At 56.8% G+C, this 19,091-nt stretch overlaps 2 protein-coding genes across 3 annotated transcripts in view; one reads left to right on the top strand and one right to left on the bottom strand.

Annotated features, from left to right (window-relative positions):
• The window catches only part of SNX17 (sorting nexin 17), a gene marked incomplete in the record, with an annotated part of 41,785 nt that extends 40,013 nt beyond the window's left edge, over positions 1–1,772 (top strand). The window contains 5 exon segments of the mRNA XM_034781661.1: positions 243–365; positions 490–567; positions 758–832; positions 898–939; positions 1,014–1,772. Of these exon segments, the coding sequence (XP_034637552.1) occupies positions 243–365; positions 490–567; positions 758–832; positions 898–939; positions 1,014–1,133 (438 nt within the window).
• Positions 1,773–2,994: 1,222 nt separating this feature from the next.
• ZNF513 (zinc finger protein 513) lies at positions 2,995–18,951 on the bottom strand. 2 transcript variants are annotated; one of them, XM_034781662.1, is made up of 4 exons: positions 18,256–18,951; positions 16,969–17,128; positions 4,149–4,736; positions 2,995–3,753 (listed from the first exon to the last, which is right to left on the bottom strand). In XM_034781662.1, the coding sequence occupies exons 2-4, from the start codon at positions 16,991–16,993 to the stop codon at positions 3,005–3,007; spliced, it is 1,362 nt and encodes a 453-aa protein (XP_034637553.1). In that variant the 5' UTR covers positions 16,994–17,128; positions 18,256–18,951; the 3' UTR covers positions 2,995–3,004. The 2 variants fall into 2 exon arrangements, with proteins under 2 accessions (XP_034637553.1, XP_034637554.1); XM_034781663.1 differs by having other exon boundaries at positions 16,969–17,100.
• Positions 18,952–19,091: the final 140 nt, after the last annotated feature.

Raw genomic sequence — 19,091 nt, 5'->3', positions numbered from 1 at the left:
GGGGGGGGGGGGGGGGGGGGGGGGGGGGGGGGGGGGTCTGTTGCTGTTTCATGGCTGTGGCAGAAAGGCTGCCTGAGAAGCTGGGCAGCCTCTCTCTGTCCCATCACTCTGCCCTCCACCCCGTTGACCCTGGGACTCTGGCTGTGACACAAGGGCCCTGCTGGGTGCAGGGGGCTCTCTTTGGTGCCCTGCTGGCAGGGGTGGGCAGGGACAGCCACCAGCCTCACCCTCCTCTTCCTCAGGTTCCCACGAGCACCGTGCCGCCGGGGAGCAGCCCAGGGAAAGCGGAGGTGAAGCTGGAACTGGCCTTTGAGTACCTGATGAGCAAGGACCGGCTGCAGTGGGTCACCATCACTAGCCCCCAGGTAGGGCCAGCTGCCAGCTGGTCTGCGCTGCTCCCAGAGCTCCGTGGCTGGGCGGGAAGGGCTGTGCTCTGGGGGAGATGGGAGCCTGCTCGAGGCCGGCTGTGACGGGTGCTGTCTCCCCCAGGCCATCATGCTGAGCATCTGCCTGCAGTCCATGGTGGATGAGCTGATGGTGAAGAAGTCTGGCGGCAGCATCCGCAAGGTGAGGGGTGGCTGGGGAGGGGGTGAGCTTGTCCCTCTTGCATTGCTACCACCTCAGCCCCCCTTGGAGTCCCATGGCTGGTTCTCCCCCGGCCCCCTGGCTGCTCTGGTTGTCCACCCCCCTCCGGGGCCTGTGTGGCCGCCCAGCTGTCCCCCACCCTTGCTGAGCTCTCTCGTCTGCTTTCCCCCAGATGTTCCGCAGGCGAGCAAACGGGGCCCTGCGGTGCTCAGACAGCCAGCAAGCTGTGAAATCCCCACCCCTGCTGGTAAGTGCAGCCCCCCGCCCCCCTCCCCGCCCTGCCTGCCCACGCTGACCCGTCTGTCTCTGCAGGACTCGCCCGATGGCAGCCGGGAGCCCATGCTCAAACTCTCGGTGAGTAACTCATCCCCTCCTGGGGGTGGGGTCCCGCTGCGCGCATGGCTCTAACCTGCCCTCCCTCCCTGCAGAGCAAGCTCACCTCCGTCAGCCTGCGGGGCATCAGCCACTCCGGCTCCGCCAGCGACCTGGGTGCCAACGACTTCCACGGCAACTACGCCTTCGAGGGGATCGGCGACGAGGACCTGTAGCCTGCTCTGCCCTCTCATGCCGCCCGCGGCCAGCGCGGCTCTGGGGAACGTCCCATGTGCCTCTGCCGGGTTACCAGCCGCCTGCCCCTGCCCCACTTCAACCCCCTCCACCCACCATTGCCTTGGGGGGGAGCCACCTCCCCACTGCTGCTGCCACCTTCCTGAGGGCGGCCCCTTGCCCAGGCCCAGCCCATGGAACCCATTTCATAGGGGGAACAACGCTCTTGCACACGGGCCCCGTCAGGACGTGGGCTGGTCAGCGCCACGAGGCAGCTGCCCCACCCCTGCAGGAGGGCTCCGTGGCCTGGGGCCAGGACTGGCCTGTAGCTTGCACTTAGAGCCAGTCCGAGGGCTGGCTGCCATGGGAGGTGGAGGCCTGGGGCTGTTCCCATGGCGACAGACACCTCCTGGCCTCCATACATGCCAAATTAGCAGCTAGGTCTTTGCACAAAGAACAATGGACGACGTTCAGCACAGGCTGGTGCGCTGCCTGCCGCCGCTAACCCGCTCATAGACGCCAGCATAATCGCCGAGGCTTGTAACCTGTAGCGCTCTGCTGTGTACAGAGGGACTGGAGCATGAATGGACATTAACCAATGTTTACACACTGCAGTGATTAAAGCGGATCATGATTGGTAACCAGTGTGTGGCTGTGGAGTGGGGTGGCCTTGCCCAGGCTGTGGGGCTCGGAGGGGTGCAGCAGCAACCCATAACTCCAGCTGGGCCCCCGGCACCGACCCCCTGTAGATCCATGCCCTGGCTGGCTGAGTGCCAGAGCCCCAGCAGGTGACTTTAAATCCCCATGGGCCTGCGTTGGAGCAGGGGGCACAGGCCCTGCCCCCGTGCTGTGGGCCAGGCTCCCAGCTGCCCTGGCTGAGTGCACATACTGCCGCAAGCCAGGAAGCGTGGGGCCGTGTGACATCAGCACATACATGGCGTCGCACTCGGGCAGAAACGGCAGCAGTGCTGCTGTGCCCCCTTTCCTGGAGCCCCCGAGCAGCTCTTGGCCGTGCCTGGGGGCCGAGGGGCTCAGTATCGCTCACCCCCCTGGGCTTGGCCAGACGCCGCTCTGCACCCCAAAGAGTGAGGCCAGCTACCCAAACTGACTTTAATGCTTTTATACACAATATAAATTACACAGCCTTGAGATGCACCCCGGGTCAGGGGGCCAGGCCAGCCTCCCCCCCGCCCCTCTCCCTGCTGCACCCGAGGACGCTGGCGGAGGGAAGGGGCCACGCTCGGTGGGCACTGACAAGGCTGCCACGCGCTGCCCGGGCAGAGGCCGGCTGGTGGCAGCAGCTGAGTGGTGCCCCGTAGCACTCAGCCTCCTAGCCCCGGAGCCCCCATTGCCCAGGCAGAACTGCTCCGAGGAACAGCTGTGTATGATTGGGGGGTGGGGGGTCTGTTCCCTCCCCCGACAGCAGCTACACACAGCTGGGGCGCTGCTTGGCCTGAGCCTCACGGGACAGAGGAGGGGTCCCCAACCCAGCCCTCTAGTGCCTACTGGGGGCTCAGACTCCATGGGCGGGGGGAGGACGCAAGGTGGCAGCCATTGCCCGGCCCTGCAGGACGCAGAGGCTTTTATTCCGAGCAGTGACGCTGCTGGGCATGGCTGGGGTGAGGAACTCAAGTTACTGGGCAGCAATGGGTCTGAGTTCCCGCTTCCCACCCCCCAGGCTAGGCCCAGCCTGTATGAGGGGGGAACCTGCAGCCCTGCTGGGCCCTGCCCCCATGGCCTCCCAGCCCCTGCGTAGGCACTCGCTCCTCCCCATGCCCCCTAGGAAGGGACAGGCCCAGCAAGGCCCTGCCGGCTGCTCCCAGCAGCAGCATTTCGGCCCCAGGCCATGCGCCTGTTCTGGCAGGCCCAGGTCCTAGGGCAGGGAGGCAGCCGGGGGCGGCAGGGCCAGCCGGGGCTTGGCACTCGGGGGGCTGGCCCAACCCTCAGCAGCAGGGCCGTGGATCTTCTGGTGGCGCTTGTAGTTGTCCCAGTGGCCGGTGGTGTAGGGGCAGTGGCGGCAGCGGAACGGCTTCTCGCCCGTGTGGCGCAGCATGTGGCGCTTGAGGTTCATGCTCTGGTTGCAGCGGTAGCTGCACAGGCCGCAGCGGAAGGGCTTGTCGCCGGAGTGGATGCGGCCGTGCCGCTTGAGGTTGGCCAGGTTGCCACAGGCGTAGTCGCAGAGCTGGCACTTGTAGGGCCGCTCGCCCGTGTGCACACGCTGGTGTCGCTTGAGGTTGTCCAGGTGGGCGGAGGCGTAGGGGCAGAGGGGGCAGGCAAAGGGCTTCTCGCCGCTGTGCGTCTTCATGTGGCGAGCCAGGTGGTTGGGGTAGTGTGTGGCGAAGGAGCACAGGCTGCAGGAGAAGCCCTTGGCGCCGCTCTCGGGGGGGCTGTCGCCCGGCTCGGTGCTCAGCACGGCCAGGCTGCAGCGGCTGCAGATCTGCTCGACCAGGCTCTCGTCCTGCGCCAAGCCGTCGTCCAGCACCAGCCCGCACATGCGGCAGGTGAAGGGGAAGAGCAGCTCCGGCAAGGCGTCTGTCTCGTCGCCCCGCAGGCGGGCGCAGCCGGGCAGGAGGGGGCTGCCCGCACCGCTCACGTGCAGGCTCAGCTCCGGCAGCAGCGGCTCTGCAGGACAGGGCAGAGGGCAGCTGTGAGACTGGGGGTGGGGACCTCCTCCCTCCCCCGCCTGCCATGTCCAGCCCCCTCCTCCCTGCACCGAGCCTCCCTGCCCCTGCTCCCCCCCGGCCCACACGTCTCCTCCCCAGAGCGAGTGCCAGGTGGGGAGGGACTGGGCTGAGGAGGGACCTGTCCTGGCAGCTGGATGGTGTTTGAGGTGCAGCGTGTGGGGGGCTCCGCTCCACCCAGGCGCCCAGACCCCCCAGAGCAGGAGCTGCCCCTGGAGCCTCACTGGAGGCCAGTGACCACACCGGCTTCTCTTGCCAGGGCCCTGCAGCCCTACCCCCACTGGCCCAGGAGCGGCCTGCTCCGGCCCACGGGCTGGGCATTTCCGGCCCCCCTACCTTGGGCCTTGTCCCGGCGGCAGGGCCCCTCCTCCGCCTGGCGATGGCTCAGCATGTGGCGCTTGAGGTTGCGGCTCTGGTTGCAGCGGTAGTCGCAGGCGCTGCACTGGAAGGGCTTGTCCTGGCTGTGGATGCGCTCGTGGCGCCGCAGGTTGCCCAGGCTGCTGCAGGCGAAGCTGCAGGCCTGGCAGCGGTAGGGCCTCTCGCCCGTGTGCGTGCGCTTGTGCCGCGTCAGGTTCACCAGCTGGGCCGAGGCATAGTCGCAGTGCGGGCACTTGAAAGGCTTCTCGCCGTTGTGGGTCTTCATGTGGCGCTTGAGGTGGCTGGAGTAGTGGGAGGCGAAGGGGCAGAGCTGGCAGGAGTAGACCACGCGCTGGCCCCGGCCCTCCTCGGCCCCCGCACACCGTGGGCAGCGCTGCCCCAAGCGCACGGCCAGCTGCAGGCCACACTGAGGGCAAGGCAGGGCTGGGGGGCCAGGCTCCCGCCCCTCCTCGGGGTCACTCTCCACACTCAGCTGCCGGTAGCTGGAGTAGTCGTCGTCGCTCAGCGAGTAGGCCGGGATGGTGATCTTCCCCACCAGGGAGTCCACTACAAACGCCGCAGGGAGAGGGGAGCAGTCAGCGCAGAGGCCACACACCCCCAGCAGCCACCCCCAAGCCCCTCCCCTCTGGGCTGGCCACAGGAACGGCCAGGCTGGGTCAGCCCAGTGTCCTGTCTTCTGACAGCGGCTGGTGCCAGACGCTTTAGTGGGAATGGCCATGATCTAGTGAGCCCGACTCTGTCGTCAGTCCCAGCAGCTGGCAGCCAGAGGCTAGGGGACACCCAGCGTGTGGGGCTGCGTCCTGACCATGTTGGCTAATAGCCATTGATGGACCTGTCCTCTAGGAATGTCTCTCATTCTTTTTGACCCCTATTACAGTCTTGGCCTTCACAACATCCCGAGGTTGACTCTGTTATGTGAAGAAAACTTCCTTTTGTGTGTTTAAAACCTGCTGCCTAGTAATTTCATTTGGTGACCCCTAGTTCTTGTGTTATGAGGAGTAAATAACACTTCCTTATGTACTTTCTCCACACCCGTCATGATTTTATAGACCTCTATCATATCCCCCCTTAGTCATCTCTTTTCCAAGCTGAAAAGTCCCAGGCTTGTTAATCTCTCCTCATACAGAAGCCGTTCCATACCCCTAATCATTTTTGTTGCTCTTTTCCCATGCCAATAGAGGTTTTTTTGAGAGGGAGCAACTCCATCTGCACACAGAATTCAAGATGTGGGTGTACCAGGGGTTTATAGAGAGGCAATATGATATTTTCTGTCTTATTATCCAGCCCTCTCCTAATGGTTCTTATGTTCTGTTTGCCTCTTTGACTGCCACTGCACACTGAGTGGATGTTTCCTGAGAACTATCTATGACTCCACAATCTCTTTCTTAAAGGGCAACCGCTAATTTAGACCCTGTCATTTTATCTGTATCGTTGGGATTATGGTTTCCAATGTGCATTACTTTGCACTGATCAACACTGAATTTCACCTGCCATTTTCTTGCCCAGTCACCCAGTTTTGTGAGAGCTCTTTGCAGTCTGCTTTGGACTTTGCCACCTCAGTGCTTACATCTTTTTCCCCACACCATTTATGAATGTGTTGAAGGGCACTGGTCCCAGTGTAGGAGCCCCCCCGGAATAACCATCCATGAGCCCCTCCCCTTTGGGCAGCACCCACCCACCAGGCCACAGGGGCATTTGCACAGGACACCCCAGCAGACACCAGATCCCAACAGATGGGCCTGCCCACGCAGGACCCCCACTCTGTGGAACTGCTGTGGTTCCCTCTACACCTGCTGGCCAGGCCCTCAGAGAGGCCATTAAACCAGCATGAGAGCTGGCAAGGGGGCTGGCTGGACCTGCACTGACCGCCTACGCAGCAGGGTCACCCCATGGCAAGGGCACAGCCGACGCTAGGCAGCTGAGCTGAGAACCGTCCCTGCAGTGCCCCAGCTAGACAGACGGCAGTCAGGGGCAATGCCAATGTGCCCCATGCTGTCCTGCTGGCAGCCTGGGCCAAGGGAGCACAGGGCTTGCATCCAGTGGCCACTGGAGCAGGAGACAGATGCAGACGGCTGCACTCCAGGCCCTGAGAGGTGCAGGAGCAGCCCCCGGACACACACTGGGCCAGCGAGCTTTGCAGCAGTGGGCTCACGGAAATGCCATCGTCCCAGACAGCATTGCTTCTCCAACAGAGCCTGCCGCTGGCTCCTCAAGCCCTCCCCCTCCGGTCTCCGCAGCTCCCTGCATGGGGCCTCGCTGCTTGAGCCAGAGAATGGATAAAACCCCTGGGACCATCCCCCATCACAGATGGAGAGGTTTCCTGTCTGTTCTCTTCCTCTAACTCCAGTGACCCCATCCAGCCTCCTCATCTGCCTTGTGCTCACTCTCATCCCCACCCTCTTCTCAGGCTCCAGCCAGGACCAGACGGCTTTAGTTTCTCCCCCCTTAAAAACCCATTTGCCTCTCCAACTACCACCCCAGCTCTGTTTCCCCCTTCATCAGTAAGCTCACTGAATACACAGTGCTGGGGAGGAGCCGGTGGCCATGGTACATGTAGGTACCAGTGACATAGGGAAGGACAGGACAGAGGTCCTGAAGCCCAGAGTTGGCTGCTAGGTAAGAGACTGAAGTCCAGGACTTTCTTCAGCCATTCTCTGAAATGCCTCCAGTTCCACGCGCAGGGCCAGTTAGACAAGCAGAACTGCAGGGTCTCACTGCGTGGATGAGACGATGGTGTAGGGAGGAGGGGTTTAGATTTATTAGGAAGGAGGAGCCTATACAGGCAGGATAGGCTCCACCCACACCAAAATGGACCAGACTGCTGGCATGTCAAATTAAAAAGGTCATAGAGGAGTTTCTAAACTAAGGGCTGGGGGAAAGCCAACAGGTGCAGAGGAACATGTGATTCGGACAGAGGCATCCCTTAGGGGAGGATCTATTAACAGGGATTCTCTATAGCCTAGTAAAGGGGAGAGGACAGACATTGATAAAGTGCAGGCACGAGTCAAACACGAGAGAGAGAGTCCCATTCAATGACATCACAACAAGGCAGACAACTAAATATTGACAAATTTTATAAGTGCTTGTTTACAAATGCAAGAAGTCTAAATAGTAAGATGGGTGAGTGCCTGGTATTAAATGAGGCTGTTGATATAATAGGAAACATGGAAACTTGGTAGACTGATGATAATCAATGCGACACTAATTCCTATCCATTTTGTACCCTGGTAGGACAGAACAGGTCGTGCTGGTTGGGGAGGAGCACTATAAGTGAAAAAAAGCATAGAGTAAAAAAATCTTAAATGACTCAAACGGTACCACAGACTCTCTCTCTATGGACAGAAATTCCATGTGTGAATAAGAAGAGTATAGCAGTAGGGATATACTACTGACCACCTGGCCAGGATGGTGATGGAGACTGGGAAATGCTCAGGGCGATTAGAGAGTCTATAAAAATAGAAAATGCAGTAATGGGAAACTTCAACTATCCCCCTATTGACTGGGAACAGGTAACTTCAGGATAGGATGCCAAGAACATTTCTAGACACCCTTAATGACTGCCGCTTGGAGCAGCCAGCCCTGGAACCCCCGGGGGAGAGACAAGTCTTGACTTGAGGCTGCTCTACATAAGGCTGTAAGTCGATCAAGCTTGCACTAGGTCAGTCATGTAAGTTACATAACTCAAGTCAATGTACAGTGGTGTCTACCTTGGGGGAGGGATAGCTCAGTGGTTTGAGCATTGGCCTGCTAAACCCAGGGTTGTGAGTTCAATCCTTGAGGGGGCCACTTAGGGATCTGGGGCAAAATCAGTACTTGGTCCTGCTAGTGAAGGCAGGGGGCTGGACTCAATGACCTTTCATAGTCCCTTCCAGTTCTAGGAGATGGGATATCTCCATTAATTAATTATTATTTATTTACCCCCCGCGATGTCAACGGGAGATGCTCTCCCATTAACGTAGCTTCTGCCTCTTGGGGAGATGGAGTACAGACCGTGTCAGGAGAGCGCTCTCCCATCAACTCAGCAGGTCTTCACTAAATCGACTGCACTGCATCAATCGCAGCAGTGCTGATTTAGCCGGTAGCGTAGGCATGGCCTTTGTCCTACGTGGCGGCGCACAGGATCTGATCCAAGCAGTGAATGTAGTTGAACTGCTCGGTAATAGTGACCATAATGTAACTAAATGGAACATCCTTCTAGGGGGGGAATACAAAAGAAACCCCCCCCAGGAGCATTTAACTTCAAAGAGGGGAACTACACACGAACGAGGAGGCTAGTGACGTGGAACATAAAAGGAGCAGTCACAAGAGTGCAGGGAAACTTTTTACCACCTCCATCACAGAGGCTCAAACCCTACGTACACCCTCCCCCACAAAGAAAGGAAACTGTAAGTCAACCAAAAGAACGCCCTCATTGCTAAACGGAGTAAAAGCAGCAGTCAGAGACAGAGACACCCCCTAAAGATTGTAAGTCAAATCTTACTGAGGAAAATAGAAAGGATAAACTCTGACAAGTCATGGAAAATTTAATTAGGCCGGTAAAAATAAAAAAAATTTTGTTGCTGTTTTTTTAAGTACATCAGAAGCAGGAGGCCTGCCAGACAATCAGTAGGACCACTGGACAATCGAGGTGCTAATGGAGCACTCAAGGATGACAAGGCCATTGCAGACAAGTTACATGAATACTTTGCATCAGTCTTCACTGCAGATCACCTGAGGGAAATTCCCATACTTCAGCCATTCTTTTTAGGTGACAAATCTGAGGAGCTGTCCCAGATTGAGGTGTCAGTGGAGAAGATTCTGGAACAAATGGATAAATTAGGGAGGAATAGGTCACCAGGACCAGATGGGATTCACCCAAGAGTTCTGAAGAACTAACTGTGGTATGTAACCTATTGCTTAAGTCAGTCTCTGTACCAGATGACTGGAGGATAGTTAATATGATGCCATTTTTTTTTAAAAGGACTCCAGAGGCGATCCTGGCAATTACAGGCCGGTAAGCCTGACTTCAGTAACAGGCAAATTGGTTGAAACTATAGGGAAGAACAGAATTATCAGACACAGAGGAACACGATATGTTGGAGGAAGAGCCAACATGGTTTTTGTAAAGGGAAATCCTGCCTTAACAATTTGAATTCTCTGAGGGGCTCAACAAGCAAGTGGACAAGGGGGATCCAGTGGATAGAGCGTACTTGGACTTTCAGAAAGCCGTTGACAAGATCCCTCGCAATGGCTCTTAAGCAAACATGGGATTAGATTAGGGGGTTAGACTAGATGACTCTTGCAGCGCCTTCTATTCCTAGGATTCTATAATTCTACGGTAAGAGGGAAGGTCGTCTCATGGATCAGGAACTGGTTACAAAACAGGAAATAAGGGACAAGAATAAATGGTCAATTTTGACAGTGGAGAGAGGTAAATAGCAGGATCCCCCAGGGGTCTGTACTGAGACCAGCGCTGTTCAACGTATTCGTAATGATATGGAAAAAGGGGTAAATGATACAAAATTACTCAAGATAGTTAAGTCCGAAGCAGTGTGAGGAGTTCCAAAGGGATCTTACAAAACTGGGTGACTGGGCAACAAAATGCCAGATGAAATTCAGTGTTGACAAATACAAAATAATGCGCATTGGAAACCAATCGGAACTCTACATACACAATGATGGGTCTAAATCAGCTGTTACCACTCGAGAAAGATCATGAGGGCATTGTGGACAGTTCTCTGAAAACATCCACTCAAGGTACAGCAGCAGTCAAAAAAGTGAACAGAATGGTAGGAACCAAAGGAAAGGGACAGATAATCAGCCAATAAATATTATATTGCCACGGTATAAATCCATGGCCCAGCCAGACTTTCAGTACTGCGAGCAGTTCCGGTCGCCCCATCTCAAAAAAAAAAAAAAGATATATTGGAATTGGAAAAAGTAGATAGAAAGGCAGGAAAAATGATTAGGGGGATGGAACAGCTTCCACATGAGGAGAGATTAAAAAAACTGGGACTTTTCAGCCTGGAAAAGAGACGACTAAGGGGCGTTATGATAGAGGTCTATAAAATCAGGACTAGTGTGGAGACAGCAAATAAGGACGTGTTATTTACTCCTTCTCAACAAGAACTGGGGTCACCAAATGAAATTAATAGGCAGCAGGTTGAAAACAAACAAAGGAAGTATTTCTCCACACAACGCACAGTCAGCCTGTGGAACTCGTTGCCAGGGGATGCTGTGAAGGCCAAAAGTATAACTGGGTTCATAAATAATTAGATACGTTCACAAAGAATAGGTCCATTAATGGCTACTAGCCAAAATAGTCAAGGATGAAACCGCATGCTCCAGGTGTTCTATTCCAGGAGGAATTCTGCGCCACTGTGCATGTGCAGAAGGACAAGTGCAGAGTCCTGCACTTAGGACAGAAGAATCCCCTGCACTGCTACAGACCAGGGACCTAGTGGCTAGGCAGCAGTTCTGCAGAAAATGACCTGGGATTACAGTGGATGAGAAGCTGGATATGAGTCAGCAGTGTGCCCTTGTTGCCAAGAAGGCCAATGGCATATTGGGCTGCATTAGTAGGAGTATTGCCAGCAGATCGAGGGAAGTGATTATTCACCTCTATTTGGCACTGGTGAGGCCACATCTGGAGTACTGTGTCCAGTTTTGGGCCCCACTACAGAAAGGATGTGGACAAATTGGAGAGAGTCCAATGGAGGGCAACGAAAATGATTCAAGTACCCAGCCCCCTATTTATGAGGAGAGGCTGAGGGAACTGGGATTGTTTAGTCTCCAGAAGAGAAGAGTGAGGGGGGATTTGATAGCAGCCTTCAACTACCTGAAGGGGGGTTCCAAAGAGGATGGAGCTCGGCTGTTCTCAGTGGTACCAATGACAGAACAAGGAGCAATGGTCTCAAATTGCAGTGGTGGAGGTCTAAGTTGGATATTAGGAAACACTATTTCACTAGGAGGGTGGTGAAGCACTGGAATGGGTTACCTAGGGAGGTGGTGGAATCATAGAATATCAGGGGTGGAAGGGACGTCAGGAGGTATCTAGTCCAACCCTCTGCTCAAAGCAGGCCCAATCCCCAGACAGATTTTTGCCCCAGATCCCTAAATGGCCCCCTCAAGGACTGAACTCACAACCCTGGGTTTAGCAGGCCAATGCTCAAACCACTGAGCTATCCCCGCCCCCATCCTTAGAGGTTTTTAAGGCCTGGCTTGACAAAGCCCTGGCTGGGATGATTTAGTTGGGGATTGGTCCTGCTTTGAGAAGGGGGTTGGACTAGATGACCTCCTGAGATCTCTTCCAACCCTAATCTTCTATGATTCATGTCCCCTGCAGATCCCCCCCATCCCCCAAAATAGATTCAGCGGGGAGGTGCTGTAGTTACTCCTTTTGGCCACCAGGGGCTGCTGTGGCACCAGACGAGAGGGCAGCGGGCTCCGGGCTGAAGGCGCTGCAGAGAGGGAGGGGGCCAGGTGAGGGGAGACAGGATATACAGGAGGATGACCAGAGTGGGACACATGGAGCTTCTGGGGGGGGATGGACCACAGATTGGGGTTCAGAAGGGCCAGTGGGGGGACAAACCAGGGAGGGGCACAAGAACCAGTGAGATGGCAGCATTGAGCCAGGGGCAGAATGGGGGTGCAGGGATACTGGGGATGGGGGGGAAGGGGCCAAGTGGGGGTGTAGAAACACATGGGGGAGAGAAGGTGCAGTGACACATGGGGACAGGGCAGATGTGCCTGACTGAATGGGAGAGGCTGGAGTCAGCCAGGGTCTGCATAGGGAGACCCTCCAACTCCCAAACACCCCCCCCCTACACCCTGCCAAAAAAAACCGTTCCATATTTCTCCCACCCACACCCAACAACCCTCCAAGTTCACACCCAGGCTCCTTCCCAGCAATTACTTCCCTCTCCCTCAGCTCCTCCGTTACCCCGACTCCCCTCAGCCTTTGCACTGCTTCTGAGGGGGGCAGGAAATACGGTTCTGTATTGTAGTTTAAATGAATTACTACTCAGAGCTCTGTATTAATATGCCTAGTAAGGAATCTATTTGTCAAAAAACATTTCCTGAATCTTTTTTGTTGCCCGTATTGTTACAGACATACTTGCTGACAGGTATTTTGAAATAAATTACCAAAATAATTGAAGCTGGTATGATTATATTGTGTTATTTTGACAAATAAAAGATGCAGAATTTTAAAATATTGCACGCAGAATTTTTATTTTTTTGGCACAGAATTCCACCAGGAGTAGTGTCCCTAACCCTCTGACTGGGACTGGACGACAGGGGATGGATCACTCGATAACTGCTCTGTTCATTCCCTCTGGAGCATCTGTCACCGGCCACTATTTCTCTGACCCAGTATGGCCGTTCTTATGTTCACTTTCTACAATATCAGTCTGGAGGGAGTTCCTCTCCTCAACTCCATCAGAGACCCTCTCTGACCTTGCTTCCATCCCTTACTGAAACTGCTCTTGCTGAAATCTCAGATGACCTCTCCCTAGCCAAAGCTCAGAACCAGCGCTCCATCTTCACCCTCCTTGAGCTGTTAGCCGCCTTTCACCTGCTGACCATGCTCCTCTGCTTGCAGCCTTGTCTTGCCTTGGTTTCCATGACACTGTTCTCTCCCGGTTCTCCTACTGCTCCCTTTGCTCCTTCAGCACGCCTTTTAGAGGATCCTCTTCTCTTTCTGTGGGGGTCCCACAGGGCTCTGTCCTTGGTCCCCTTCTCTTCTCCCCGCACACCTTATCCACTAAAGTGCAACATGGCTAAAACAGAGCTTCTTAATCTCCCCCATGTCATCTGCCTGCTACCGCCTTTCTCGATCGCTGAGGACACCTCCACCATCCAGCTGTCACTCAGGCCCATCACCTGAGCATGGTCTTCGACTCGGACTTTGTTCTAGGCCCTCACTTGCAGGCTGTGTCTAAATCTTGCCGATTCTTTCTGCACAATAGCTCTTGGATCCAGCCTAATCTGTCCATCCGCCCAACTAAAACCTTCCGCCAGTTACTGCAACATCCTGCCCTCCGGCCTTGACAAAGGCAACCTTGTCCCACTCAGACCCATTCAGAATTCTGCTGCAAAGATCTCTGTCCTAGTCTGGCGCACTCTGACCATGTCACCCCTCTCTGAATCCCTCCACTGGCTCCCCCTTCTCTAGTGCACCAAACCACCTGTGCAGGGCCTAGAAAGCGAAGACAAGCAATTTCTCTCTCTCACAATCGAAGGTCGACACCTGCTGCTGATCAAGCACTAGCACCCACTTGTTACATTTTAAACAAGTACCCCAGTGTTTTCCCCCTGGCTGCCTCTCACTTGGGGGGTTCCCTGCAAAGTTCCACTAACCTCATTACCCTCCTTCAGCGCCCGCTTTGCTCTGAGGCCTACGAAAGCCTGACAAAGGGTAGCTTGCTGGTGGGCTCACCCCACTGCCCATCATGCTGACCAATGCTGCCGCACTGTTCCCTTGTACCCCCCACCGTCGTCTGTGTCCACTTCTTGTCTTCGGCAGCCAGCGCCTTGGGACAGGGTGTTCTGGCTGTACAGCCCCTAGCACAATGGGAGCCCATGTAGTGCTTGGCAATGACACGTGCTGGGCCTCGTCCCAGCCCCATGCCGAGGGCTAGCGAACACCAGGAGGTGACAGAGCTGTGGGGTGGGGCCAGCAGCCACACGGGCATGCAGTGCAAGCCCAATCAGCACACGGCCCAGCCTCTGCGCCACTAACCCCCAGAAACCTTTGTAGCATCTTTGCACTTTGCCCCCCGAGACCCTGGAGTGCTCTGCAGAGGTCAGGGCTGCTATCCTGTCTGCGGATAGGGGCAAGGAGGCACAGAGTGCGAGACTTGCCACAGGTCAGTGACAGAGGCAGGAAGACATCCGGGCTGCCAGCTCAGGGCCCCATCCACAGGGACACACGGTCTCTTATGGCCACTCGCCTAAGTGACATCTCTGCATAGATCTTCACTGCTGGGGTAAGGGAGACTCCTCCAGCAACATTACTCTGCTGATTGGAGCTCAGAGATCTAAGGCCATTGCAGCCAGTGAGTGTGACCATCTGCAGAACAGGCCACAGACCCTCCTCCAGGGACTCCTGCATCAAGCACAGAACTGGTGGCCTGAGCCAGAGCAGATCTTCAACAAACAAGAGTGCCCCGTCTTCTAACTTCTCCCAGGGCTGGAGAATCCCCCACACCCCCGGCCAGGTGTCCCACAGTTAATCCCCCTCACTGGGAAACACCTGCACCTTATTTCCAAGCGGAATTTCTCCAGTTTTAGCTCCCAGCCACTGGCTCGCCTCTTGCCTTTGCCAGACTGAAGAGCCGTCTGCTAGGAGAATCTCCTCCTCAGGCAGATCCTTCCAGATCACGCTCTGAGTCACCTCTTCACTTTCCCTTGCTTGAGCTAAATAAACTGAGCTTCGTCAGCCTCTTACTGCAAAGCAGACTTTCCAGATCTCAAATCATTCTTGTGGCTCTTCACGGCACCCCTTCCAATTCATCAATATCCCGTTTGCAGCGTGGACGCGGCATCCAGCGACGGTTTCACATACAGAGGTAATACCACCTGCCTGTTTATACATCTGAGGATCACGTTTAGCCTCTTCACTGCAGCGTGGCCCTGGGAGCTGATATTCAGCAGGCCCACAAGTCCTTTCCCGAGTCACTGCTTTCCGGGAAGCTCCTCTGGTTCGTGAGCAGGACAACGCTCTGTGCTGGGAGATAGACAAGCTCGCATTTGGCGGTGTTAGAGACAGATGATGTTGAAATGACCCCTGTCGCTGCAGGATCCTACTGATTCCTGGCAGGGCCTTGCGAGGATGCCAGGGAGCTCTGCTTGGTGCACAGACATTACAAGTGTGCAGCTGGGAGGCGCAGCTCCGAGAAGCCAGGAATCCATCTATCATTTAAGGGTTTTATAAGGCCACGCATCGCACCAGCCGAGCATCTTCCAGCTGCACCCTCTGGGATTCTCTTTTCAGGGCCAGGACTCTGCTTGGGGCAGGTCTGGGGGAGTTGGGTGCAGGTGGGAAGAGAGGAGGGTGTTCCACCTGTGGTGGACAGGCTTTCTGAGAGAGGAAGACTGGGCAGCATTTCCTAGATGACCGGAGGTCACATTCCCCTATCTCTTCTGGAATTTTGTTCCTTAGCCAGGTCCCCTCAGCTGCAAATGCTCTGCCACGCTGTTCCTGCACCCTGAGCTGCACTGGCCCAGAACAGCACAGCTCTTGGGGTGGTTCAGCGATAAATGTGGTCGGTGATGTGCCTAGGGCTTGATCCATTGACAGTCCAGAGCTGGGCCTGCCCCCGAGCGCGTGCATTACAGCAGTCTGCAGTTCCAGAAGCAGGTGCTGTTTTACCAAGGGGCTGTGTCTCCTTCAGTGCACAGGATGATTGGACAGGGAATGGAGCTGTTCAATATTTCTGTTTTTTCTCCTAATTCAGCACGTGAGCTGCTGCCTCATTTACTGACTGCCTCCTGGGCTTGTGTGTGATACATATCCTTGGCGTCTCGGAGCCCAGCAAGCATCCCTTCACCCCCCACCCTCCCGTTTTACAGACCGGATCCCAGGCACAGACAGGCTCCCGGCTGATCTATGCTGGGCTTTCTGCACTGACGTAGCTGTGCTGGTGCAGACGCCCAAGGTAGATGCCAACCCTGGTCACCACACGAGCGCAGCACACACACACTAGGGGAGAAAAACCCCGAAGGTCATGGCCCGCAGCCCCAGGGCAGGAAGAGAATCCAGATCTTTGGGGTCTGGCCCATCCGGGGCTCCTCCGCCAGCACACTCCTGGCTCTGCCACCTGACACAGGAATTGCAGTCCCCACAACCCTGCCCAGCAAACTCAACACGGCCGTGCAGTGACAGGTAGCACGTGACACCGTCCCTAGTTATGGGCAGGAAGGGTGCCCAGACGACTGTAGCTCTCTCATGTCTTGACTTCGTCCACGCGCTCTCGCAGTCTCTCTGGACTTGCCTGTGCTTTTCACGGTGACAAACAAAAACCCTACCAGAGGCCAGGCAGCTCGCCCCCGCCCCCCCCCAACCCATTTCATAAGGAAGAAAGCAGGCCTGCTCCTGGACCCTGCCTCACTAGGAAGGCACCATCACAGACCCCTGCCTTTCCTCTGCACAGAGCTCAGCAGTCATGCGCTTGTCCCACAGGAACCCGGGCCACCTCCGAGGGAGTGGAACCCCCAAGCCCAGAGCGAGAGGTCAGACCCACCCCATCCACCTCTCTCCCGACCTGGCAAGCACCCGCCCAGCCTCTGCCCGGGTCCCAGCTAATCAGGCACCTGGGCAGCATGATGGCAGATCCAAGTCAATGTAACCAAGGGTGGGTGAGGCACATGCCCTGCCCGGCCTCTCCCCACCCAGAACCTCAGGGGTCCAGGGGACACACATCAGGGTGATGGGTCCTGCGGGCAGTGCTCCCTTATGGCGCCAGGGGGCCCTGGAGACAGAGCTTCACAACTCCAGCTCCACCAGAAGCCCTGGCAGTTGCCGTCAGGAAACACAGAGGCTGGGATGGGGGTGACTGCAGGGAAGAGCCTGTGCCAGGGCCCCAGGACCAACTTCCTCCCCAAAACCGTGAACACAGGGCCAGCNCCACCTCCCAGTGCCCAGCAGAGACAGCCAGCCACTCCCTCCTCCTGAGTGCAGGCCCCGCGCTGGGGTCTAGCAGAGAGCCGCTCTCACCCAGCTCCAACGAAGGCACCTCCCCCGTCACCGCAGGCCTAGAGGTTCCCTCTGGGAAACACACACAGCCCATAGACAAACCTTCCGAGTCTTTCTCAAAGCCCATGATCCTGTCGCTGCTGTCCTCAAACTCCAGGTCCTGGCCCAGCAGCAGGTCACTCTGCAGCACCAGACCCCCTCCTGGCGTCTCCTCGAGCGTGTCTTCAGTGTCCACTGCAACACACGGAGCGCCAGCCAGTTACTGCTGGGGCACAAGGAAATGCGCTATCACAGGCTGAGGACTTGAGTGCCCAGCTCTCTTCCTTGCCGCCGCACAACCATGGGAGGCACGGGGAACGGACGTTACTACTGGCGTCCGGGAGCCAGGGCTGGGCCCAGCCACATGGGGAACCGGGACTTTGGCAGTGGCTCCAGGGAGAGTCCTCCACATGCTACCAGCTGCATGTGAAGTGCCCTCCAAGCCTCCCATCCTACAGCACAGGGGAAAAGGTGAAACCTCGGTCCCGATACCCCTGCTCAGGCTGCCTTCGGCATCCTGGATCGGAGCTCCCACGGCACGCAGGGGAGCTAGGCAAGACAAGGGAAGACTGGGGCAGCAGAATGAAACAAATGCGGGCACCTCCCTTTCGCCGTGCAGCAGGGACTTCACACCTGCTTCCTGTGTGAAGAGAAAATGAGACCCGAGGGGATTGGAGAAACACTGACAGGCGGTAGAGGAGCCAGCCACCCAGCCAGCCCTGCATAGTGGAGCACACCAATGCCCTCAGGCCACTCTGCAGGGCAGAAGCACTGCATTAAAAGGTCCAGGCACGCCCTGCATGCAGGCCGTGGCTTCTCAGTTAGCCAGTGACAGCTAAGGGCCTAGCCAGCACTGCGACCACCTATACACAATTAGCAGTGCTGGTCCCAACAGGGTGGGGGAAACCGGCAAGCTCTGTCCCCACACCCCAAAGCCTCTGCAGGCAAGCAGCAACGCTGACAGGAGACTCAGGTGACCAGATTAGATTTCGTTTTGCCAGGGAGTTGCCAGTGCAGTCCAGGGGACGCTGAGCACAGCTGGGTGTTGGGAGAGAGAGTGCGCTGGCTTGCTTGAGCCCCAGGACGAGCAGCTTTAGCCCCACTGCATGGCAACTGGACTATCTGCAGTCCTGACCTGGCCCAATGTCTGCGGCCCCTGAGCCACACCAGCTTTCCAGCCTTCACCCTCTCACTCCCATGGTGCTGGTGGGGAACTGAAACCCAGGGCCACACAGGGAGCCCTTGGCAGAGCACAGACTGGCTCCCAGGACAGCATCCTGCCCATGCAAGTTATTCCACCAAAGCCCACTGGGGCTCAGGTCAGATCTTGGGTTCTGCCGTTCCACACACCCTTTCCTGCTCGTCCCCTGCCACATGGAGGCCTTCAGGAGAGGAGCGTGGAGCCATCTGCCTTGTACATTTCACCGGGAGGGGAGGAAGAACAGCTTCCCCGATGGCTACTCCCCACCTGCTAAGAATGGGAAGAAATCAGAGATTCTGCTGCCTGAAAGGAACCGCTCACACGGCTCCTCTACCAGGGCTAGGGAGCTGCCCACCTCTCCCACGCCCGCACAAGGGCTCTCTCCCAGGCTGTGGCTGCACCACGAGCGAAGGCTGTGATTCCCTTGCTCAGGCGAGTGCGAGTATCAATAGCCGTGTGGCTGCAACAGCAGAGGCCTGGCCTGGCTGTGCCAAGTGCCTGCCCATCCGTTTCAGCCGTACCCGAGCAACTGCAGCTAGGCCGTGTAACTTGCTGAGAGCTGGTGCGAGGCCACGTACCGGAGCAGGGGAATCATCGCCACAGGCTCCTCAGAACGGAGCGGGGATGTCCCTAAGGGGAGCTTCCTAACAGACACAACAGCATCTCCTGCGCCCAGAAGACGGCCAGCGTAAGGGCGACGGACAGGGCTGAAAGCTGAATGCGCGAGGGTCTGGGAGCTGCCTCCCAGTATCCTCCTCCTCTAGACACACGGCAGCTCTAGGCACTCCTGGACTGGGATCCTTCGGCTCCCCTGCAGCACCTGGCGCTTCGTGTCCTGCCTCCCCCTGGGACCGGCAGCGCGGTGCTTGGCTGCAAGGATGTTACAGCCGGGGGCACTAATGCGCCCCCCCCTTCCGGGCTGCTCTGCTACCCCCTCACCCCCGCGCCCCCCCACCCCCCCCCCCCCCCCCCCCCCCCCCGCCCC

Source organism: Trachemys scripta, chromosome 9 (assembly GCF_013100865.1).
Source record: "Trachemys scripta elegans isolate TJP31775 chromosome 9, CAS_Tse_1.0, whole genome shotgun sequence".
Taxonomy (NCBI): Eukaryota; Metazoa; Chordata; order Testudines; family Emydidae; genus Trachemys; species Trachemys scripta.
This window is presented reverse-complemented; position numbering and strand designations above follow the sequence as displayed.

Bases quoted from the DNA above. Each gene is read 5' to 3' on its own strand.
- ZNF513 (XM_034781662.1), bottom strand. From the start codon at position 16,993: ATGGGCTTTGAGAAAGACTCGGAAG. The intron at 4,737-16,968 runs GTTTGTCTATGG...CGGCGTTTGTAG, and splicing joins CTTTGAGAAAGACTCGGAAG to TGGACTCCCTGGTGGGGAAG. The intron at 3,754-4,148 runs GTAGGGGGGCCG...CCTGTCCTGCAG, and splicing joins CCGCCGGGACAAGGCCCAAG to AGCCGCTGCTGCCGGAGCTG.